This window comes from Podarcis filfolensis (assembly GCF_964270895.1).
Source record: "Podarcis filfolensis genome assembly, chromosome: 5".
In the NCBI taxonomy this organism is placed as follows: Eukaryota; Metazoa; Chordata; class Lepidosauria; order Squamata; family Lacertidae; genus Podarcis; species Podarcis filfolensis.
Genome location: NC_139608.1, coordinates 76771956 through 76796952, shown reverse-complemented (window position 1 = coordinate 76796952; position 24997 = coordinate 76771956). Strand labels below are relative to the sequence as shown.

At 44.5% G+C, this 24997-nt stretch overlaps 1 protein-coding gene across 1 annotated transcript in view; it reads left to right on the top strand.

Annotated features, from left to right (window-relative positions):
• Positions 1-2111: 2111 nt before the first annotated feature.
• The window catches only part of CHAT (choline O-acetyltransferase), a 48497-nt gene continuing 25611 nt past the window's right edge, over positions 2112-24997 (top strand). The window contains exons 1-8 of the mRNA XM_083614728.1: positions 2112-2257; positions 13111-13255; positions 14598-14789; positions 16473-16591; positions 20689-20742; positions 22413-22593; positions 23367-23544; positions 24625-24794. Coding sequence (XP_083470854.1) covers positions 13193-13255; positions 14598-14789; positions 16473-16591; positions 20689-20742; positions 22413-22593; positions 23367-23544; positions 24625-24794 — 957 coding nt within the window. The 5' untranslated portion in view covers positions 2112-2257; positions 13111-13192. The remainder of the gene's footprint in view (positions 2258-13110; positions 13256-14597; positions 14790-16472; positions 16592-20688; positions 20743-22412; positions 22594-23366; positions 23545-24624; positions 24795-24997) is intronic.

Genomic DNA, 24997 nt, shown 5'->3' with positions numbered 1-24997 from the left:
TTGGGGGTATCTACCCTAAAGAGCGCTTTGGAAATGCATTTTCAGCCACACTTGACAAAGGAGCTCGTGGTGGGGGGTTGTTGGCTTTCGATTATGCAGCCAAAAGAGGGGGAAAGAAAAAAGGAAAACTGACGCCACTTTAAGGGGGGGTGGTGGTTTTTATTGGGGAGGAAAGAAAGAAACCCAGCAACGAATTTTCCTCTCCAGCTCGCTCGTTTGTCACCTAAGCGCAAGAAAAGGTTCCTTCTAAGCCCGTTGAATGTTATTAATACTTTAAAGGCTGAAAGCCGATTCACGCTTACTCGCGAGGAGGCCCCTCTGAATTTAGACAGCCCGCCAGTAGGAGTGGGATGCACAGGATCAAGGGTCCCTAAATCGAATTAACACCGTGCTTTTCACATTGCGAGTGAAACAGATCGCAGATTACACATTGTTGGGGAAGGCCGCTTGGATCCAGGGAAAGCGCTGCTTTCTTATCTTTATCGTTGCTTGATCATTCTGAGATCCGTTTCAGGGGGAGGGACATTAGCCCCACGCTTATAAAAAGGAGGCGGTGAATCTGGATATGGGACTGAACTGGGGCGATGGCGGGAGCTGGCAGATTAGCAAGATCATCGCTAACACTTCCCCCACCGAGAAATAAGTGGTGCAAGCCTTCGCCTGCCTCTTCATAAGTAATCCCCATCGAGTTCAGTAGGATTTACTCTCAGGAAAGTGCAGATAGGATCGCAGCCCTGGGTCTGCAACTTCTGCTTCAGAAGAGTAACGTGCTGCGAGATCACCTGCGCCTCATGTGCACGTTTAATCGGAACGAAGATTCACCGGGTTGGGTTGAATAGGACTTGCTCCCAAGTAGGGGCGAGAAGGATTGCCCTGTTGGGTTTTAGAGAGAGAGAAGCGGGCACTTAACTGGTACCATGATTGTTGCAACGTCGCAACGAATGTCCAATACATTTTTTTTTAATTGCAATTATGTCCCACCTTTCTTCCAAGCAGTTCAAGACAGCATACAATAGTCTCCCTCGCAACCCTGTGAGGTAGGATAGGCTGAGAGACTCAATCCTTCCAGATTCTGGGAGTCCTTTGCAATCTCTCCGCCCCAGAACTTGCATCCTACAGTAGGGGGTTCAAAGAGATGTCTTTCTTTGTCTCCTTGGAGCAGTGAGGGACAGTCTGTGTTTTCCCCCTCGGCTGTGAGGTTCAATGAAGAAGAGTGCTGGACTTGGAATATCTTTGCCACAAACTTTGAGCAAGTCTCCTAGCTCAATTTGAGAAAGGGAAATATTCTTGACATATCGCAGTTGGGTAGGCGAGTTTGAACCCAGAAAGCGACAGGAAACATCTTCGCCAACAAAGAGTGTTACATAAATCACACCAGTTATTATAAGGTTCGGTTATATTTACGGAAGCAATTACTGTATCTCTGAAATGTAAGTCTGGAGGCGGGGAGCGGAGAGGGGCGAGGTTACGTGCCTATGGAAATCCACTACAATCTCCTTTCTGGGATTACTCAAGAGCAGGGCACGTTTAAATTACCGCTGTGGTTTGGAGGAAGGATGCTAAGAATTCGCGCTCAAGAGACCTCCAGCTCCTTTGAAGGGAGCCCTAGGAGTGAAACACCTATGACCCTCTTTCAAATGTGCAGACTCGCCCTAATTTTGCCCAGAAAGCACCCCTTCCCCCACGCTGCCTGACGCAGCGCTCTGTGTAGTTCGGCAGCCAGCTTGCTTTTCACACAAGCACTTGGTCCAACCAGAGAGCGCCTTCCTTGGCCTATTGCAGTGCTCTTTTTCCTGGCCCACCGCTACCGCCACCGCTCTTATCAAGCAGCAGCAGCCTGCCTTTCATCCACAAGCAGCGACCCTCTTCCACCCGAGAGAGGTAAACATTTTCGGTGAGCTTCTGTTGCTCGTCGGGTTCCCTACTTTGGACTGCCTCCTCGCCCATCCCAGGCTGCGCGAATAGGAAGGGCGAAGGGGAGGAGTTTCCACACCCAGCCGCGGGGGGGAGGAGGAGGAAGGTGGGTCGCGTGGAGAGGGGGCAACCCTCCGAGCGCTCGCGCGCGTGGCCACAAGGCTCGCCAAAGCGCAGCTGGCGGCGCCGAGGTACCATGGACAGCTCCGCTGGAGGCTGCTGAGCAGCTCCTTCCTCTGCCAGCTGCCCCAAACCCGAGACTTCTTCGCTGGCAGGTTCTTGCTCATCAGCACCGGTCCTCGGGAGAAACTTTGCCTCGCCGCGATCGGTATACGAGAGCCAGGTAAGGAGAGGTGCCGCTGCGCGTTTCCAAACTCATGGCCTCAAAGGACGCGCGCTGCGAACGCGTGTCTGGCGCCTGAGTCGCCTTGAAAAGCAGGGAATCGGTGGTCGCCCGGAAAAGGGACTTCTTTGCAAACAAAACAAACAAACAAACACACACGGTAGAACTTTCTGCCGTCTCTATCCTATCCTGCCTCGTCTAGGAGGGAATATTTTTCTTTTAAAAGCCAACGAACGCCCGTTTCCTTGCTGATCTGCGCGCTCTTTGGTTTCAGTGGGACTCTCCGTCTGCTCAAAATGTCCATATTTTAAGTGGGTGGCGGATCCGGCTCTGGGTTGCTAACTAGGGTCGCCTGGTGGTGTTGGTGGGGAGTATCTTACTAACCTCGCTCCAGTCTGCCATTCCCTTTCTCAACTTAGGGGAAGGAGGGGAGTGTAAGCGAAATATTTTACGCTAGCGCTGTCTTTGCTAACTGTATGCATGCGCCGAAATGATCCGATCTGGAACCTTACCCTCCCGGTTTAAAGAATTCTTCCCGGCTAGGGCTTCCCAAGGAGTGAGGCCCATTGAACTCAGTGGGGCTTACTCCCGAGTAAACGTGCCGAGGCTCCTGCTGGAAATCATCCTCAGGCCCATCTATCGTGATGCTGAACTACTAGAGTGGAGAGGAACGCGATCCTCAAAGACCATAGAGGCTGCGGTCCCCTAAATGCTTAATCCGGAGCAGTGGCCCTGAAACGAACGGGAGCAAGTAGCTTTGGGGGTTGAGATCGCAGCAGCCCAGTTGTTTTCGAAAGCTGCAATAACCTGTTGCATCCGCACCACCCCTTCACAAGGCGCCGTTGGCTGGGGACAGACTTTCACAGGAACCATTAAATCCTTCCTCTCTCGCATCGTTTTCTCTTAAGCTTCCTACTTCCCACCAGCCTCTGGTCTTACTTTAGGACTTGGTCGCTTAGTAGTAGTATGTCCAGGTGGACTTGAATTCAAGACTCTGATCTCCCGAGAGAGGAGGAGGAGCATGCGGATATCAAGCTTTACAGATCGGCATTTTTCTTGGTCCCTTTGACGTTGCTTCGGAGCCTGCCCCATTCCTCCCAACACCTCGCCCCCTGGCGCGCCCCACACAGTCACCCCCATGCCTCTAATGCAAAATGCTCTTCTCTTTATGCGGGATTTCTCAGCATGCGCTTCCAAAGTCAAGAGCAGTGCTTCCCAAACCTGGGTCTCCAGCGGTTTTTGGACAACAAGTCCCATCATCCCTTGCTAGCAAGACCAGAGGTCAGGGATGATGGGAGTTGTAGTCTAACAACAGCGGGAGACTCCCCCTCCTGCCATCCTGGTGAAAATGGATAGCCAGCAACTGTAAATCAATGGGTCTTGGCAATTCATCTTCTATTCCTCTCCTATATCTTTCCTTCCTGGTGAAAAATGGATATGCAGCAGCTGTAAATCAATGGATGCTCGCAACTCCTCTCGCATCCCTCTGCTATATATGTTTCCTTGAGTATAACCATCCTGACCATGTCTGCTCTGAAGTAAGCCCCCATTGAATTCAATGGAACTTACACCCAGCTAAAAGCTGCATAGGATTGCCTTCAGAGCACATTGATCTAGATGCTCCCTTGCGATGAGCAAACATCCACAGGGATGAGGGAAATATTGGCGCCTTCACAGTAAGTTTTCTCACTGGGAAACTAGGTATGAAAATTGTGTACAGTTTAAAAGGCAGGAAAACGTTTTCTAAGGTGTGTTTATCATTGCAGTGCAATCGATCCAGGCTTTTCCTTGTCTTTTATTTTGTAAAGTTTACAGAATGAAAGAAAGAGACAGATTCCTTCCTTTTCAACAGGAGCTTACAGCTAAGCTCTGATAAGGACGGTTGCAAGGCTCGGTTGTCAAGAGAAATGGATAAGGTGTCAGGACATGGTGGCATGTTGTTGTTCTGAAAAAATAAATAAATCCGCATACTGGTGTCCCCACATATTGTCTGGGATGTATTGGTTGCTGCTTTCTAACAACCATATACCACCACATGTAGGCTCCTCTTGTCAATTCTGATGCACCTCTTGCAAATCACCGTGCTTAGCTCAGTTGGCTGCAGCATGGTGCTGATAACACCAAGGCTGCAAGTTTGATCCCTATATGGGACAACGGCATATTCCCGCATTGTAGGGGGTTGGACTAGATGATCCTCAGGGTCCCTTCCAGCTCTACAAATCTATGATAATAATAATAACAATAACAATAATTTATTATTTATAACCCACCCATCTGGCTGGGTTTCCCCAGCCACTCTAGGCGGCTCCCAACAGAATATTAAAAACACGATAAAATATCAAACATTAAAAACTTCCCTAAAAAGGGTTGCCTTCAGATGTCTTCTAAAAGTCAGGTAGTTGCTTATTTCCTTGACATCTGATGGGAGGGCGTTCCAGAGGATGGGCGCCGCTACCAAGAAGGCCCTCTGATTCTATGTCATACTCCACAAAGATAGGCTTTAAGCTATCTACAGGCCATGGTGCATCTAAATGTAACTGGAAGCCACTCTCTAGTCCCAAGTTTTGTTTTGGAGGAGGGGTGTTCATGCCCTTTGCACATGCCAAAAGCAGCTACCACCCTCTTTAGTTTTACTGAACTTGAACCAGAACTGAGCTGGCCTTGGAGCGCTAGAGCTCAAATGAGGGGCTTTTTAGAGGTGAAGAACGTAAGGGAGCTGCCTTACAGTGAGTCAGATTGTTCAACCGCCTGGCTAAGTGATGCCCCAAACTGACCGGCAGTGGCTATCCACTATTTCCAGCAGGATTCTCTGCCAGCCCAACCTGAAAATGCCAGAGATTGTACCTAGAACCTTCTGCATGCAAAATGATGCCTTGCCACTGAGCTATGGGCCTGCATGGATGGCTCAGTTGGTTAGAAAATGCTGCTGATAATGCCAAGGTTGCAGGTTCAATCCCTGTATGGAACAACTGCATATTCCTGCATTGCAGGGCGTTTTACTAGATGTTCCTCGGGGTCCCTTACAACTCTGCAGTTCCATGATTCTTCATGTTACCTCTTGATGCAGCTTCTGAGAATGTCCATCTTATCACATGTGCAAGTACTGAAATCTACTTTTGGAACACACCTGGATTTTCCTACCTGTTTTGCTTTATTTAAAGGACAAAGGGCACTTGAGAAACAAAGTGAGTTGGTTTATGCATATAGGCAGACCAAATACAGATACAAAATACTTAATAAGACCGTTATAGTCTGTCTTCGGCTGGAAGCAGACGATACTTCCAACTATCATGGAAGAGGTATTATCATTGCCTTTTGTGTCTCCATGCACATTTTTTTGTCCCACTGGACAAACAAGGTTATAAAGCTCTACAAAAAGCTCGCAAACCCTATATACATCCAAGGCCCCATTCACAAATAAATTAAAAAATAAATGTCTACCCCAGCAGCTGTCAGCTAAGAAGAATTAGTCTGACCTTCAAAGGTTTGTGGTTTTGGTAGCAAAATAGATGTCAGGAAGTATTAAAGCTGCTTATGCCTTAGTATTATCTTAATAAAATATAAATCATGCTGTTTTCATTGAATTCCATGCACTGAGCTGCAGTCCGTGTGGTATGCTAGTTAGAGCAGCCTTATCCAACCTGGGGTTCTCCAGATTCTTTGGACTACAACTCCCAGTCTGGCTGGGGCTGATGGGAGTCATAGTCTGAACCATCTGGAGGGCACCAGGTTGGCAAAGGCTGGGTCAGACTATTGGTTTAGCCTAACCTACCTGACAGAGCTGTTGTGAAGATAAAAGGGAGGCATGAAGAACTATGTGCCTAAACTTGAGCTTCTTCTTCTTCATCTTTTTAAATGAGCTTCTTGGAATACAGGCAGCATATAAATGTACTAAAGCAATCAGTAAAAATAAAGCACGTTTTCTGAGATGACAACCGGTTTTGGTCTACCCTTTCCCATTGGACCAAGGTGTGAGTTCTGTCATTTGTTTTAGACACTGCGTTTTTGCATTTCTGTTATGGACTATGATAAACGTGAAAATGAATAAACTGAGCTGTTTATCAGACATGACAGTGTGGTGATGATGCCAATATTGTACCATCAACACTCTGAAAAACAATGACTGCCTGTCTGCAGAATCTGCCTCTCTCCTCCTAAACGGAATGACATTTGACTATTCAGTAGTTTGTAAATTGTCCAGCTGTACAACACAGCATCTTTAATTTCATGGCCACCTGATCCCCAGCAGAGGGCTCAATCCCTCGCCAAAGTTGTGGAACAATGATGGGGAGCTTGTGCCCCTTGATGTTGTTGGTCCTTCTGGACCACTGGCCATGCCAGCTGGGGCTGATGGGAGTTGGAGTTGGACACCGTCTAGAGGAGGGGTGGGGAACCTGGCAACCCACAGACCAAACATGGCCCACTAGGCCTCCCCATTTGGCCCATGAGGCTATTTAGAGGAAGCTACACTTGTCCATGGGGAAACCATGCTCGTACATGATGTCAGGTATGGGACAGGAAAGGGTGGCCCTCAGAGGAGCCACCAGGAGCTTAAAGTGGACTTCCAATTGCTCCTTCATGCTGGAACAAGGTTTGTTCCCAAGTGGGCATCAGCTGGTGGGTGGTAGGAGCCTGTGTCACTCAAGGAGGTGAAAGAGGTTTGACTACAGAGCTTAAGGAGAGATGCAAGAGGGACAGAACCCCACTCTGCACTGATGCTCTCAATCTACAGTTTTGAAGTTGAAAGAACCAGTGCTGGGTTTTGGCTGATGGGCAGGGAAACCCACATGTCAACCATGTGCTAATATATAATATTACATTATTATGTCAAAGTTGGTTCACAGGGTTGGGAGCAGGAACATTGGGAAGCAAAACAAATATTTCACACCCCATCCCTGTCTGAGCCAAGTCTCAACGTTGAGCCCTTTGCAAGCAGTGCCTCCTAATCACCCTTCAGAGTAGAGATCCTAACTCTGAGAGAGTGCAGGATCAACCCACACATTCAGCAGAGGTGTTGATAATTGCACGGCCACATCTCATCACTTGGCAAGCTCGCCTTCTCTGATATAAGCTCTGTTTATGAAAGGCAGTTGCGGAGAACCGTTTTGCATACCCTGCCAAGCTGTCAAGCGATGATGGCCGCAGCTCTCAGTTAAGAAACACGTTTTCATGCAAATTGGCCTTTTGTTGCTCAACTGTGAACATTCTCTAGCCTGACATATTGTCTGAAGCATAGGAGGTGCCCAAACTGTGGCGGGAGAGGGAGAAAACACTTTTTCCATGGTGGGGCTCCAAGATTGCATTGATAGTTTACATGGATCACCCAGGTCACATGGTTACTTCCCACATCAGCTGGAGATGTGATACTGGTCTGGATGCAGCCATGTGACCTGGGAACACTATGTGGTCATCATTAGAAATGGAAAGTTCCACCGATGTGACATGTGAAGAAAGCCCATTCCCTGTGGCCCCCACACCACAGAGACAGCTTGCTGTGAATGGGGCTGCTGACTAACGTTAATTACAATACTGCAGTTTCTCTAACTGGGCAACAGAAATGTACATTATTTAACCAACTGAGCTCTCGTTGCTCGGTCCCTGCTCCTGCCAACCTAGCAGTTTGAAAGCACGTCAAAGTGCAAGTAGATAAATAGGTACCGCTCCAGCAGGGAGGTAAATGGCCTTTCCGTGCACTGCTCTGGTTCGCCAGAAGCGGCTTAGTCATGCTGGCCACATGACCCAGAAGCTGTACGCTGGCTCCCTCGGCCAATAAAGTGAGATGAGCGCTGCAACCCCAGAGTCGGTCACAACTGGACCTAATGGTCAGGGGTCCCTTTACCTTTAACCTGCTTTCCAAGAATACGCTTCACAAAGCAGCTTACACATAGGTATAAAAAAGAGAATCACAAAACAAGATAAAACATACACCCCACACACTTTGCACCGTCCTTTTAAACGGTTATCTGCAGAAACTTCTTACTGAATTTGTTTGTGTGTCTTTGCATTTTCGTACGTATTTGTTTTCAGGCATCTAATCTACACTATATTTTGTATGAATATCCAGTTCCTATTATGCAAATGTGCATCTCATATTAAAAAACAACAACAACAACAAAATGCCAGTTAGTAAGTCTCAAACTTGTGTTTTATTTTTAAGGTGACTTTAAAAATACCCCCACCCCACCCCCACAAATGAACCTTATTTCCATTAACTAACTGGCCTATTATTTACCCCAGCTCAATTCCATTTCTTCCTCCTTTTTTCTCGGCATCACTGCCCTGCCCCATACTTCAAATGATGCTGCAGATCTGTAATGTGTGCATACCTTGAGTCTACCTTTAGCATAATAGAGGGACAGATGGCAACTACACCAGGGTAAATATTGCCAAAAGAAAATGAACTGAAGTGCAAGCAACTGTGATATCAAGGGAATAACTCTGCCATGCTATTCACACACACACACACACACACACACACACACACACACCTACCTTTTGGGCAAGCGCATCAAGACCAAATAGAGATGCCAAACTAAAAGAAATCCAGCAATATTGTCAGGAACAGAGATGTTAATTAAGACCTCTTAAGAACAGATACCTCCCTTGTGTCATTGTGATTTCTTTCCTTACATTTGTGTAATTGTCATTGACAAGCATATCTCTTTTGCTTTGCTTTGCTTTTTAAAACTATGACCATAGTTGTTGGTTGTTGGTTTTTTTAAAAAAACCCAACTACAACCAAATCAGATTGTTTCCTGAGCCTGAAATCTTATGTACACTTCCTGGGAGTAAGCCTAATTAAACACAGTGCAATTCACCTCTGAGTAGGCACCCATAGTATTGGAACCAAATAGATTGTTCAGTCCCCATATGGGACAACTGTGTATTCCTGCATTGCAAGAGGTTGAACAAGATGAGCTTTTGGGTCCCTTCCAATTCTACTATTCTATGTTTCTATGAATCGTTTTCTACAAGGGTAGAAAAATTAAGGAGGGTTTTGTTTTGTTTTTTAACTGACAAGCGCAGTAAATGTTAATCAACCGATGATTTAAAGTTCAGATTGACCTCTCTCGTCTATACTGGAGAGGGTTCCTCTGTCTGCCTCCTCCACCACAAGTTACTGCTGTCGCTTTGAAGAACAGTGAAAACCACAGGATCCTTTAAATGTCACTTTCCCCATCACAGGGCTAACTGGAAGAGAGGCGCATATGGAGCTGGGCCTAATCAAAGTAGCTGGCATTCATTTGTCTCCAAAGTCCTCTGCTCTTTTCAGTCATTTGGGCGACTGGCTGTAAAGCCATCCAGGGAATTGTTTCCATTGGCATAATCCAGTCTTCCTTTTGCAACACGAACCACTTGTGAAAGAAGCTGCCGCTTGACATTGAAAATGCGAGGCACAGGAAATGTATCAAAACCGAGACTTTCTGTTTTTGCTTAGCCTTCTTTCAAGGAGCTCAATGTGGTGTTACCTGGTTCTCTCCTTCTCCATGTTATCCTCAAAAAAACCTCATGAGGCAGGTTAGGCTAAAGGGGCAAGGTCTGGTCCAATGAGTTCGTATTAAGTTTGTTTGTGTTACAAAGCAAACAGATAAACAGGGAAAGGTACATCACCTTGGCAACGCCTCCTCAGGTGGGATTGGGCAACTGGCTGAGGTAGGCGGAGACCTCCAGGTATCCCACCTGGGGAAGGTGAAGCCAAGCCTGTGTTAATGGTGCCGCATAGGGTCCAGGGGGCTGCGCACGACCACGCAAAAGGCGCCCCCCATTTAATGCAGGGAGCTGTCATTGTCTCCACTTTCAATTCATAGTCTTGTTCACAGTTCATTTACGTTTGGTGAGAGATACTTTTGTCATAGACATCTTGAAGTTGGGAGAAAGGAGAAGGTGGGGTAGAGAGATGGGGATATTGTTCTTTTGTTCTATTGCCTATTATCAGAGTAGGTCCAGTGAGCTTTCTAACTCACTCCTTGACATGGCCTCAACAGATCCCTAGTGATGTTGGCCTCTGATGCTGGCTGTATCCATCCTTGCTTATGGCAAGGCTAGGCAACCTGTGGCCCTGCAGATGTTACTGGACTCTAGCCCAACCAGCATGGCCAGTGGTAAGGCATGATGGGAGTTGTAGTTCATCAACATCTGGAGGACTATAGGTTTGTGGTTTGGAGCACAATACCTCCCTTGAGCCTTGAGTTATAAGAAAGAAATTTGGCATCCCGGTTTTGGCATGCTGGTTTTATGCTTCCAATATTCTAAGTTCACACGTGAGGGGTTCTTTCGTCTTGCACACTTTTCAAACCTTGGGGAGGGCAGGAAGCAACAGGACAATCTGCCTTCAGTCTTGGGAACTGTTCTGTTTCTAAAGGTCAGACCTCTGTGATGCTCCCCCATGTGGTCTTTTCAGAAAGGGGCAAAGAAAATGTGAAGCATATTGCCACGTGATCTCACTTTTGAGCATTGAGGTATCACAAGGGAGTCTGGTATGCACTTTTCTGGTGTAGTTTTCAACTTCCCACCCCCCGTGAAATAGTTCAGAAGGAGGGAGTGGGCAGACATGTGGATACCTGGAACATTATTTGAGAGATCTATGCAGTTGTCGGCATATGCCAGGTGCTATGCAGAACTTAGAAATGATCCAGTTCTTGCCCAGGGTTCCTTCAGTTGGTGCAAGATGATATGAAAACCAGGTATTTAAAGAAAATGATATTTTGAGTCAGGTGGCAAATGAAGGCATCAGTAAGCTGCAGTTAAGTTGAGTCAGGAAAAAAATTAGTTAAAAGGAATTGTACTATCTTATTTCATTTTTCCCCGGGCGTGGAATATAAGACCCAAGCTCACTTGGAGCCTTTTGAGAATTTATGTTGGCATAAAGGATAATGGATATTTGGCAAAGACCAAGAGTGGAGGGGAGCTGTTAGTCAATGCATTAACCTTTCACCTTGGAATATCCATTTCCACATCTTGAGCAGATTGTTGATCAAAGTGAGCTTGGCAGGGTTTCATTTCTCTGCCTATGAATAACTAGCAGTTGTCACAAAACTCATCACACATTATTCCATCACTAGGAATCAGGAAGTCTGAGGCCAGCACACACACACAATTTTCACTTGCATTCCCATTACACCAGTGAGCATTCTGTAGAATGCTGTTCCTCAGAAATAATGGGCACCTGGAGGCAAAATGGTGGTGAGGAATAACGGGCACCTATTGGACGGTGCCTGTGACATCACTGGTCATGAGCAATGCCTATTCCTCTCATTTTACGTTGTATTTGCTTAATTGTCAGGGACTGGGCAGAGGAGGAATGATGGAGACCACCTCCCCATCCTGACCCTTCCAGGGAGGAGGAAGAGGAAGATAGCATAGATTTACAGCAGGAGTTTGAGGGAGGTCACAGCTCAGAGGCAGATGAGGGGGAAAGTTGGGAGAGCCGGAACAACACCAGGCTGACACGTTGTCGTTAGAAAGCATTCCAGACCCCCCATCTCCCAGAACTTGGCAAGCCTTAAAAGCTGGAGGGCAAAGAGCTCAAAGACAGAGGGCACCTAGCAGCACACATAGAGGAGGTGATGAGAATGACGAATGAAGAAGTGGGAGAGACGGAGGGTGGAGATTCACTTGGGACAATGCCATTATCCAAGAGGCTGGGTTCTATAAAGACTGAAATAAAAAAGGACTGTAAGAGACTTTTCTTTGTCTTTATAATTCCTGGGCAACCAGTCGGGAGCCGCTGACAGCATCCTGACGTTAATTTTGTTTACTCCCTTGCTATAGTAACAAACATGGTAGCCCTCAAACCAACAATTGAGTAAATGACAGTGAAGTGCCTTCTCCAATGTCTTGCTGTCATTTTGTGGACCTGTTTTCTGTTTCTTCTCCCTCTTCCTTTAGTGACTTCTTCTGTGCTCCCCTCTCTCCAAAGAGTACATATCTCCCATGATGCATATGAGAGATAGGGTGCCCATTTGCAGCCCATTCATAACTATGCAGTAGTAAGACTCCTGCAATTCCTGTGATATGTAAACAAGATAGCACAGAATGGTTTTAATTTGGGACATTTGTTGGAGTTCACCTGTTGCTTCACTTATGCTCAGACTGTATAAAGGTAAAGGGACCCCTGACCATTAGGTCCAGTCGTGGCCGACTCTGGGGTTGCAGTGCTCATCTCGCTTTATTGGCCAAGGGAGCCAGCGTACAGCTTCCGGGTCATGTGGCCAGCATGACTAAGCCGCTTCTGGTGAACCAGAGCAGTGCATGGAAACGCCGTTTACCTTCCCGCCGGAGCAGTACCTATTTATCTACTTGCACTTTGACATGCTTTTGAACTGCTAGGTTGGCAGGAGCAGGGACCAAGCAATGGGAGCTCACCCCGCCACGAGGATTCGAACCGCCGACCTTCTGATCAGCAAGTCCTAGGCTCTGTGGTTTAACCCACAGCGCCACCCATGTCTCAGACTGTATATATGTGTGTAAATAAAATAATACCACACCACAACCCTCTAGAGATGACACTCAAAAGAAACAGAACTTGAGGAACGATGCACCCCTGAGGAGCTCACTACTTAGAAAATGGGGTGCCTGTATTAGCAGTAATAATAATGGTGGTGACGGAAATGGATGAAAAGAAAGAAGAAAAGCCATATGCATTATTCTCTGAGATTTCAGTGTGCATCGCATCTACAAAAATGTTTTTATTTCCAAAAACTACAAATCCCATTTTCTTCCCCATGTGCATTCCTGTAATAGCTGCGAGTTTACACATGAACATAATGCAGCAGACTTCCCTGAATCCCTGTTCCAATCGATGATTTGTTTCTGTCCCCCTCCCCACACACTCCCAATTATTTTATTTCTAGACCTAAGGCGTACGACTCTGCAATCACCTGCAAGTGTTTTCGATTTTAGCTCTCCATCAAAAGGACCAAACGCAACGCAAAGATGCCAATCCTAGAGAAAGCTGCGAAGAAGAAAGAGAAAGAAGCTTGCAGCCAAGATGAGATGGTGAGCAACTGTCTCTAGAAAATAATGGGATGTTGAACAAGGGGCTGGGTGTGTGTGAAAGTGATCGATGTGACCTTGTCATTTTTCATGACAATTGAACACTTGGCAAATACACAAAAGGTGGCAACGAAAGATATAACATGCCAGGTTGCAGGGAGGGACACCAGGGTGGAATGTATCAGAAAAATGAGTGTCAATTAAGAAGGTTTAATAAATCAATTCACCTATTTCATTTTAAATAAATATTAGGTTGGAGCTCACTAATTCACATACAGTGACACTGCCCTTATAGGAAAGTCTTCTGAGACCTGGTGTTTGATCACATCTTGGGAAGAACAGACCAATTGGTTTCAAAATCTCCTTTTGGGTTCTGTTGTCAATTTTGAAGGCCCCAGGGTATTTCATAAACATCCAAAAATCTTTCTCCTGGTAGTAGCCAGAATGGTGATTTCTAGAGGATGGAAATCATCCTCTCTTTGCAATGCTGGTATACTCACAGCTGGTTCATAGCCCTTACTGACAAACTTGATGTCTGATATAATCTTGGCAAAGTGGGTGACTCAGAATTATGCTTTTGAGCAATGTGGCTTCACTTCATTTCCTTTATAAATGCTGTAGTAAAAGATACATGACCCCCAAACTCTCTTTTCATGAAGACACCCTTGTATGAAAGTAGCTGATATGTAATGATGAATTGCATGGCTAGGACATAAATTCTGACTGGACCTTGTGACAAGCAGATATTTTGTAGTAGTCTACTCTGGTTTTTGCTTCCTGTACCCCCTTTGTAGCAGGTGTGCAAGATGTAAGGCTTGTCATTTCATTTGCACTTAGACCATTTCTTGTTCTGTTCTATTTCTTTCAGAGAACATTAATAAGATACCATTTTTTAAAATAAACTAAATCTCTGCCCTGTTCAGTACATCATTAATGCATACAGCTTGAGGTACTGTAGCAGTTTTCGGAGACAGAAACGGTTGCATTGCTTTTTGCAATTCAAATTGTTACAAATTCTGCATTTAACTATTTGAGAGGGTAGGGGTTATACCCCAGAGGCAAAAGATATGCACGTACCAGATAGGTTTGTCATGGGATCAGATTCCTGCATCTTTGAAATTTGCACAAGAGAAGGAATTTCTCTCACTCACTACTTGAGTCACTCACTGCAACACCATAATGGAAGATGCCCTGGCCAAAATCCTTCCTTTGGTGCAATGACAACAAAGACATTAATCCTGTTCCATATGGAATCTGACAGATCTCAAACACGTGTAACTGATAATTGTAACAAAATTTCAAAGAGCTATCCAGTGTCTGATCAATCAATATCTTTTTTAAATAGGTGCTGCCCAAACTTCCAGTCCCACCACTGCAACAAACATTGCACATGTATCTTCACTGCATGAAACATTTGGTGTCAGAAGACCAATATAAGAAGACTAAGGCCATGGTGGATAGGTTTGAAGCTCCGGGAGGCCCAGGAGAGGTCCTTCAGCAAAAACTGCTAGAAAGACGAGAAAAAGTTGAGAACTGGGTAAGCCCAATGCTACTTTGTTCCAGATATCTTCATCAGATAGAATATGTAGAATAATCTAAAAATTCGTGTTGCTTGCTTGTGTTATAGCCTCTCTCCTGATTCACCTCCCCTCTGGGATTGGTTCAAGTGCTCTGATGGCATGGTAGGCTTTGAAATATTTCAGCTACCAAAAAAAGCTGACGTACAGTGAGACCGAAATTAGCATGGGTGGGGTCCCACAGGGCCAAGAAACGCAAGGTGCCCAGATGTGGAAGGAAGATAAAATTCCTACCAAAGAAGAATGGTTGACCAACTTGATGGATTACGCCGAACTGGCAAAAATGACTGGGAAAATCAGAAACCAGGAAGATAAAAACTTTAAAGGGAATGGGAAGAATCTATAATTTATCTTGGAGAACACTGTAAACAATTAAAAACATTAGCAGGATTGTAACAACCCTTGTAATGTAACAAGAACTAAGGATATAACAGAGTTTTTTAAAAGAAAAATGGAGGAGAATATAAGATGCAATGGAAAGAGGTCAACAAGAGAACCCAGATGGGTTGGAGGGAAGTCCAAGGATTTGGGGAATCTTATATCTTTGTGATGTTAACTCATATTTGAATGTAAACTTTCATTGTAAAACTAAAGATATGTTTCATATATGTGTGTGTGTGTATATATATATATATATATATATATATATATATATATATATATATATGAAACATATGAAAGAAATTCAAGATGTCATATATTGCTGGCAGGAAGGGCAAAGATGCTGGGATGCTGGTGGTAACAAGAAAAACAGGGAGGATGAGAGCCCGGAAGATGAGTGGGGTCACAGGACAGAGGCCACATGGTTGAATGAAGGAGAACAAGATAGTCAATGGCCTACAAAGCCATGACCAGAGGAGGCAGAGGCCTGAGAGAAAGAAGAACAAAGGAGCCAAGAATTTCAAGAGAGAAAAGGTCAAAGAGAAATGTGCCCCTTGAGTAAAAACAATTTTTAGAGATGGAAGAAGAAGAACTTCACTATCTTAGTATGAATTAGAGCAGTGCAGGTGAAAGTTGTCCTAAAGTTCTTGTTCCAAGTCTTCCCTATTCCCCTCCCTGAAACAGTCCTAAAGAGCTGGCAATGCAAAAACAATGATTTCATTACTCAAGACTAAAAGACACAAATAGCAATGAAGGTGTGCTATTAAAAAAACATATATAGGAAGAAGGATTGGAAGTCCAAGCTTATATTATGATACTTTTCAGTGGTGACAATTATAGTACATGATAGCCAAGAGTAAAAAAACAAAAACAAAACCATTGTTAACTATAAAAATCAAAGCAAAACCATGGTTAACTATAGAAATCATAAGCTCTACCATAGTAGCAGGCCAGTTTTTCTTCTCCACCTTAAAAAGGCTGCAACAGTTAAGGGTAAAATTCCAGTGGCTGATCATAAACCCGAGAGATTCTAACACAGAATTTGGCTTTTGCTCTTCTTCCTTAGGACTCCAGGGAATGTGGGGGAAGGACTTTTTTTTCCCTTTCAGCGTCTGTTCCTACAGCAATGAACAAAAGTCTCCAAGGAATTTTATTCCAGCAGATGCCTAGATTCAGAATTAAGCACACTAATAAGCACAGTAGGCATGCCCTGTATTGCTCAGATATGTAATCATCTATAACCATTCCCCCCCCCCTTGTAGGTTTTAAACTACTGGCTGGATGACATGTACCTTAACAACCGGTTGGCCCTTCCAGTCAATTCCAGCCCAGCAGTTATCTTTGCTCAGCAACAGTTCCAAGATGTGAATGACCAACTGAGGTAAGGTATCTGTAGATTACATTGGGGGGGGGGGAGGGCGAACCATCCCTCCATCTACTATTGTGGCCAAACAGTACCATCATTAAACCAGCCTTTGTGGTCTGGGCATGCAAATGAAGAAGCATTAATACTTCTCTTATAAAATGGACTGTGTTCATTCGTTACTGGTATTGATCTGTAAGATATCAAGGTACAGTAGTACCTCGGGATGCGAACGGGATCTATTCCGAAGCCCCGTTCGCATCCCAAACGGAACGCAATACATGACGGCGCGTCTGTGCATGCACGAGTCATGTTTTGCCGCTTCTGCACATGCACGTGACGTCATTTTGAGCGTCTGTGCATGCGCGAGCGGTGAAACCTGGAAGTAACATGCTCCGTTACTTCCGGGTTGCCACGGAGCACAACTCGAACACGCTCAACCCGAAGCACATTCAACTTGAGGACAGACTGTATTTACAAAATGTTGTAGATGTCATTGATATAAATACACCTTTTTGTTAGTATTACAACATTGCTGTAAAAACTTTTTACGAATTTAAAAATGAGTTTCAATGCAAGTACTTCTGCCTAACAGGGTTGATGTGGATCAAAGTCTGTGGCTTAGTTGGAAGAGAAAGCTTCTGTGTCTTGTCATGTGGAAACCAGAGGCCACGGGTCACATTTTTCAAGGAAAATATATTCAGTGTCTTTGCTACTGTATGTGAACACAAAATGACAACATTCCTAGACAACAGACTGTATGTGAAGCTTCTGTTCCTGCTTTATGGCATAGTTTGTTGCAGGGAAAGTATCTTCAGGGAGATCCTGCCCAATGAGAGATCAGCTTCTGCTTTGCGATAGTTACAACTCACTGAACTGCAGCAAAGCAAAGCATGCGCCTGATCTGAGATGTCCATGTCACAAAGGGAAGTGCTCTTGTGTTCAGTTTAAAGCCTCTGTGGAACAGAGTGTGGGGGTGTAGCGGGAGTGTAAAACAAAAGGTATCCAGGAAAGTTATTCAGATTTCAAAGCGCTGTGTAAATAATGCCTAGTCCAATGCTGAAAAGTCAGATCCGTTTGAAAAGCTGCCATTTTTCACAAATGATCTGCAGCATTTTATGAGCACTATGAGCCCAGTCCTAGGACGTGGGTGGCGCTGTGGGTTAAACCACAGAGCCTAGGACTTGCCAATCAAAAGGTCAGTGGTTCGAATCCCCGCAACGGGGTGAGCTCCCGTTGCTGGGTCCCAGCTCCTGCCAACCTAGCAGTTCGAAAGCATGTCAAAGTGCTGGTGGGAAGGTAAACAGTGTTTCCGCGCGCTGCTCTGGTTCGCCAGAAGCGGCTTAGTCATGCTGGCCACATGACCCGGAAGCTGTACGCTGGCTCCCTCGGCCAATAAAGCGAGATGAGCGCCGCAACCCCAGAGTCAGTCACGACTGGACCTAATGGTCAGGGGTCCCTTTATGAGCCCAGTCCTAGACAAACTGGATGAGCCACTGATTTAGCTACAATGACACAAGTATTTCAAAATATCCACAACGCTGGAGTAACATTGTACAATGTGACCTAATGGTCACTACACCCTACTTTGTATTCAGAGATGGTGCAACATATTTTTGAATATGTTCCCAAAACCTGGGAACAAAAATGAAATATTGTGTTACACAAATATATCAAGTGAACCCATAAACAGTGACGTCAACTTTCACAATGCCGACCTAGGCTTCTTTTTCTGTTGAAAAGGGGATGGAATACATAAGTTCGTCCCCTTCCAAACTGGTTCTTGGCAAGTATTCTTGGCAAAAATGACACTACAATCATTTCTTGATTGGGCCCATCAGTGCTCACAATGGCATGCAGCCTCCTGAGAGATCCATATCTGGACTAGGCACAGTTTTGGAAACATCAGCACTTTGCAATCCATATATATGTAAAAAGATGGGAAATAAAAGATGAGAGAAAACGTGTTCCGCTAAATGGGTCAATCAGAAAGATCTCATTGGGGAATGAGACATGTGAAAGAAGACTAAAAGTAAAGTGTTGTGGGTAGAGATGTTCCCTTTTGTAATTCACCAACTTACAGGCCAAATGGACTCAAAGGAAAGTCCCAGAGGTTCATACTAGTACATGTAAATATGCATAGGATTACAGCCTTAATACTGCAAGGTGGTGAATAATACAGGAATATACCTTGTATGGGCACAGACCATTGGTCTATCAAGCTCTGCATTGCCTACTCCAGAAGAGCCAAATGTGATGCCCCCAAGATACCACTGGATTCCAGCGCCCATCATCACTAGTCATTGGCCATATTGACTGGGGCTGATGGGAATTGGAATACAACAAGATATGGAGGGCACCATTGTGTCCATCTCTGGTCTATGGTGTTTGAGGGCCTAACTACACATTATGCTAAATTTGCCAGCTGGAGCATGAGACGGCTGCTGAACTGTAGCCAGGTTCCTCCTTGCTGTTAGAACTGTGTGCAAATGCTATTTTAAAATGTCAAACAATATCTGGAGGATCATCATTTGTCCACCTCTGGCCTAGTTGTCAATCAGAATTACTCTGTTTTGCAATGACAATGGACACAGACTTGGATAAACAACAACAGCAACACCCTATTCTAAATGCTGGCATGAACACATACTTCCTCTCATGAAACTGAACAGCTTCATTGTGACCGTTGTTTTCTAGAAAACAGTGTTTTGCATCTCTCCAGTGGAGAGAGCCCATAAACAGTAAACTCTCATGAGCAGATGGGAAGCCTATCAACTAACAGGGGGAACCTTGTGGCAGGAGGAAATGATAGGGCTGTTGTCTGGGTCTTAGGAAAAATTTGACCAAGGTATTGATTTCAATGACAAAGCTCTTTGGAGGTCTGCTTCTGAGGACCAAACTAAATGCAATGAGGGCAGATGGGTTTCTGTTCACATCACCTCATTCACATATAAAGCAAGGAGCAAGCAGAGGCATACTTAAGAATAAAGGAAATCTATTGGCAAGGCTGCTGCATCACTTCTGGGTTGGCCCTCATTGAGATGGTGCATTTGTGTTCCTGCTGTTCCATTTCATACTGCCAGTGGAGACTCAAATGATGGCATGTTTCTCAATATAAAGAGAAATACAGATAACTTTTTACCAAGAATTGTGAACTTACCAATGGGCATATTCCTGTACACTAGCAGGAATGAGCCACAGAGTCTCAGACTTGTGTGCTCTACCCCATCCCTGCATGGATAATAAATAATAATAATAATAATAATAATAATAATAATAATAATAATTTTTATTTATACCCCTCCCTCCCCATCCAAGGCCGGGCTCAGGGCAGCTAAGAAGCAATAATAAAAACAAGTTGAATGAATACAACTTAAAAACAAGATTAAAATACAACATTAAAATATTGAAACATTAAGATATTAAAATGCAGCCTCATCACAGGAGGAAAAAGAAAAAAGAAAAAAAGAAAAAAGAAAGAGGGGGAGGGAATCAAATTGGCTCCAAGCCAAATGCCAGTCGGAACAACTCTATCTTACTGGCCCTGCGGAAAGAAATCAGATCCTGCAGGGCCCTGGTCTCATGAGGCAGAGTGTTCCACCAGGCCGGAGCCAGTGTTGAAAAGGCCCTGGCTCTGGTTGAAGCTAATCTAACTTCCACTAGGGTGTTGCTATTTATGGACCTTGAGGCTCTCCGTGGGGCATACCAGGAGAGGCAATCCCGTAGGTATGAGGGTCCTAGGCCGTGAAGGGCTTTAAAGGTCAAAACCAGCACCTTAAATCTGACCCTGTACTCCACCGGGAGCCAGTGCAGCTGGAAAAGCACTGGGTGAATATGGACAAGAAGTACAGATACACACACACACACACACACACACACACCTACACACAATAAAACAAAATAACTCATTTTTAAAATGAGGGGGATGGGGGCCTTGGGTGCCAATAGGTGTCTGAGGGCACCACATCAGAAATCTGAAACACGCCCAGTAACTGGTGTTTACCAGCTAGTAAAGGGTCAATTGTATCTGTTCTATTTTCGTATTATTATTTAGACAATGCCACCCGATCTTCATCACAGGGAATTCTTGCTCCTTCTGTCTTTGATTTTTACAGGTTTGCTGCCAATCTCATTTCTGGAGTTCTTGATTACAAAGCACTGCTGGACACGTAAGCAACTTGGCTTTTGTGATCAGAATCAATGATTTCACTGGGAGCATAAACACAATCACATTCACAAAGCTGCAGGATCCAATTGCATCAGATAGTAGTTTAAGGTTACATGTACACTACCAGAGCAAACCTGTTTCTAAAAACTAGTTTGGCATCACTTTAGAAGTGTGCTGAAAGTCCTAACTCAGGAGCCATTTGACGGCTGGGCTCTAGACAGCTCAGTCCCAGAATGTGAAGTCTAGCATCACCTCTGGAATATCTTTTTGATGACAGGTCTTAGCCCTAGAATATATGAAAAGCATAAAGGCAAGATTGACCGTGTGCATGTGCATTTCTGAGCATCTGAGCAACCTCTGCCTGGCACTCCAAAGACTACATATCCTAGAGTTCATTGGAGAGGAAGCCATGCTATGCAAACTAACCAGTCCTAGTGCAGAGACAATGGTGCGGTTATGTAATTTTAGAGTCTGCACTTACTGGTCTTACGGGTGGCCTCCTGCTTAAGATGGTAATGTGTATTACAACACTTGCTTCCAAATGTGGTAAGCCAATCTTGGTACATTTGTGGGGGCCCTCTGCTCATTCTACTGAGCAAGACGCTAGATGTCTGCCCCAATGGCACCCTGGTGAGTGTAGACATTACCGAACTGAACCGAACTTCTGTCAGGTTAGCAACCTAACTTTCATATTGTAAGTCTCCTTTGATAATGTGTGTGTGGAGTATAAATCTTAATAATAAATAAATGGGCCCAGCATAGCATCCCGAGTGGCTTTTTATTCCATTGAGGTTCCTGAATGTGTCCGATAAATGTTGGTCGTCCATTTGTGCAATTCAAAGCTTGTTACCTCAGCAGTGCTGCCAATTCAATAAAAGCGCATCAGCTCAACCCTCTTGTATGCAGCATGCTTCTCATATAATTCCTGTGGTTTATGTACTGTGAGAGCTTCTTCTCTGCAATGATAAATGTGTCTGATGTGGCTGCTTCAGATCCATCCAATTAATCAATCCCCACCAGTCCAGATCACTGGCTGGCCATGTGTATTTTACAAAACACCTGTCTGAGAGATCTTGTTGCATCATGGTCTTTCCAAGATGTCAATCCTTAAGAAGCAGTTGTACTGTGTTGGTTATTTCTTTTTTCAGCTGGGCTGCTCCAGTGGGCCACTCTACTTGTAGAGGTGTAGATGTAGAGGTTCTCCTTATGAAACACTTGCCATGCAAAGACTCAGGCAGGCCTCCCCTTTCTCCCCACAAGATACATGAGGGCAGAAGGCCACACTGTCATGTATGACAACACATACATATTTTCACCTGTGTGGTTAGAAGTTCAGGTGGAGTGCATTAACAGAGACGAGGTGGAAAAGGAATGTGTCCTTCTGTCCTTATGTTTTGCATACATTACCGTTTGCTTTTTTAACACTCGCCCACTGAATGCAAATACAGTTGCATCGTAAGTCATGTCAAGAATCGTGAATTTCAGCTTTGCTCTGGGAGCCCGTCTATTTCCCATTGCCGTAATCTTATTGTTGCATGATTCTATTTGTGTTGTGTATCTAACCTAATTGTAAACAGACAAAGGACAGATTAGACTTCTCTTCCTTTCTGTCTACTTCTTTCTCTCTCTTTTTGTCTCTTTTGCTTTGTCTCTCTCGTTCTGTCCCTCCAGCCATGCTGTGCCTGTTGATTTTGCTCGTGGACAGCTGTCTGGTCATCCTCTCTGTATGAAGCAATACTATGGACTCTTTTCTTCCTATCGTCTTCCAGGACATACCAAAGATACCCTTGTGGCCCAGAAAAGCAATATCATGCCTGAACCGGAACATATCATTGTTGCTTGTAACAATCAGGTGTGTGGATATTCATTGGACGCAGTTTTTTTCCAAAACTTGAGCCTGCTATTTTGCTATGAAATTGACTAAGCAAGGGGAGGGGGTGCTGGTTTGCTTTCTAACTGACCACCAAAAATGTACCACAGGTGAACTGTCACTTGAGTTCTTTCTGTGGGTGGGTTTCCATAACTGGCCACTATAAAGCTGCAAGCCTAAGCATACTTACTTGGGAGTAGAGATGGGAAGGCCTGGAAAAAAACTGGGAGAAACCTGAGTTTTTCCCGATTTTTCCGTCCGTCCGTCCCCCCCCCCCCCCCGGCCTTCCCATCTGTACTTGGGAGTAAGTCCCACTAAGCTCCATCACATTTCACTTCTGTAGTTTATCTATTAAAGACTACAATAATCACCAGCACCGTTTGTTTGAAAAGAAAAATATGGGGATAGGGTACTATTGACCAAAATGATACAAGACAGAAGAGCAAATAATGAACGAAGTGATCGATTTTTAGAACGATTGTCTTTACTTATTATATTCTGGAATGATAAATTCTAGGACATTTACCCATGCAGAGTAGTCTTCGCTTTGACATACTATCTTCCCATGAACAAGGTGTAGTTTTTTGATGTGAGGAGGTTGAGAAGGAAAGGGATAAAGCTTTGTCAGTGGATCCTGCTAAGTGCCCTGGCTCAAACTCATTTTGAAACGTGCAGGGTCGTTTTTACTAAAATTGTGTGTTCCGGCTATTGCTTTGCCCTTTCTTTTAACTGTTCGCCCACCTCTTTCTCTCCAGTTTTTTGTTTTGGATGTTGTCATTAATTTTCGCCGTCTCAGTGAGGGGGATCTGTTTACTCAGTTGCGGAAGATAGCCAAAATGTCAGAGAATGAAGAAGAGAGGCTGCCTCCAATTGGTCTCCTGACATCTGATGGAAGAACAGAGTGGGCTGAAGCTAGGACAATCCTTGTTGAAGGTTAGGAAGCGGCAACCAAATTGCCTCTCTTGCCATTCACCCTGTTCACCCCATCTTCTCTGCTCATCGTGTCTCTAGATGGGACAGTGACCAGCTCCTCATAAACAGCAAAAAAAAGGTGGCAAAACTGTTTCTCTGCTGTGCCACTTTAAACTGCAGGCGAAAGGACCACACAACAGAATGCTTCTCCATTACATCTTACACATACAAAACTAGATGTCAGAGAGGAGGATTCTAGCCAAGCCTCTCTCATGGCATGCCAGATGTCCCACCCCCTGCCCCCCATGCAGAGTTTTTATTTTTGGCATTGAAGAACATTTAATCTGGTGACTCTACACCTGTAACCTAAAATGCCACAGCACAGAAAAGAGATGGGTGAGAATTTTGAATCAATTGCATCTAAAGGCAAACCTTCCTAATTTGCACTTTCCGAAACTCTGCACCCACTCAAACACAACCATCCTTTGACATTTGCACTTTTCTGAATTTTGCAATGTAGTCCTCCAGCCAAATAAGGGGGGAAAATGTATATACTAGGGTAAAGGGTGCATTTAAATGCATATATTATTGAAAGGAACATACCAAAATACATTATAGTAGGGGAACTTGTTTTGCACAAAAGTGTGTGTGGTAAGCAAAATTGCATAGAGAACTGTGTATTAGGAGAAATTCACAGTAAAATGCTGGTGAACTTTCATGACTTTAAAAAAAAAAGCAAACAGATGAAGAAACATTAGAAAAATGAGACACTGGAAAAAAAGAAAACCATGGAGGATGAGCCATCGTGGCTCAAAACCATTGATAGCCTTCATCTCCACACATTTGTCCAATCCTCTTTTAAAGCTATCCAAGTTCCATAGTTTAACCATATGCTGTGTGAAAAAGTATTCCTACATTACCAAGCTCATACTTCATCATATCATACATACAAACACACACCCTTTGTAAAAGTTTAAGCTTATTTTTCAAAGAGCAAAATACAATTTTGGAACTCTCATTGGCACACTGCAGAAGAGGCATGTCCTGGCAGGAAGAACCAACGGTAATTCATTGCACCAAGCCCATTGTTTCTCTCCTCAGATTCTACAAACAGAGACTCTCTTGATATGATCGAACGAAGCATCTGCTTAGTATGCCTTGATAGTCCAAGTGGGGAGGAACCCACAGATACCAACATGGCGTTGCAGCTTCTGCATGGAGGAGGCTACAGTAAAAATGGTGCCAATCGTTGGTATGATAAGCCTATGCAGGTAAGAAGTTGCTATTGGTGCACGTGAGTTCTCATGTCAAAGGCTGGTCAACATGGAAGGGTTATATGTACTTCCCAAACATGAACCAGGATGCAGGTACCCTCTGAAATTTGCACTTCTCTGAATTTTTCAACCCGAAAACTACATATAACAAAACGTATTTGGGCAGGTAGTGTGCACAAAAATGGTCACAAAAACGATGC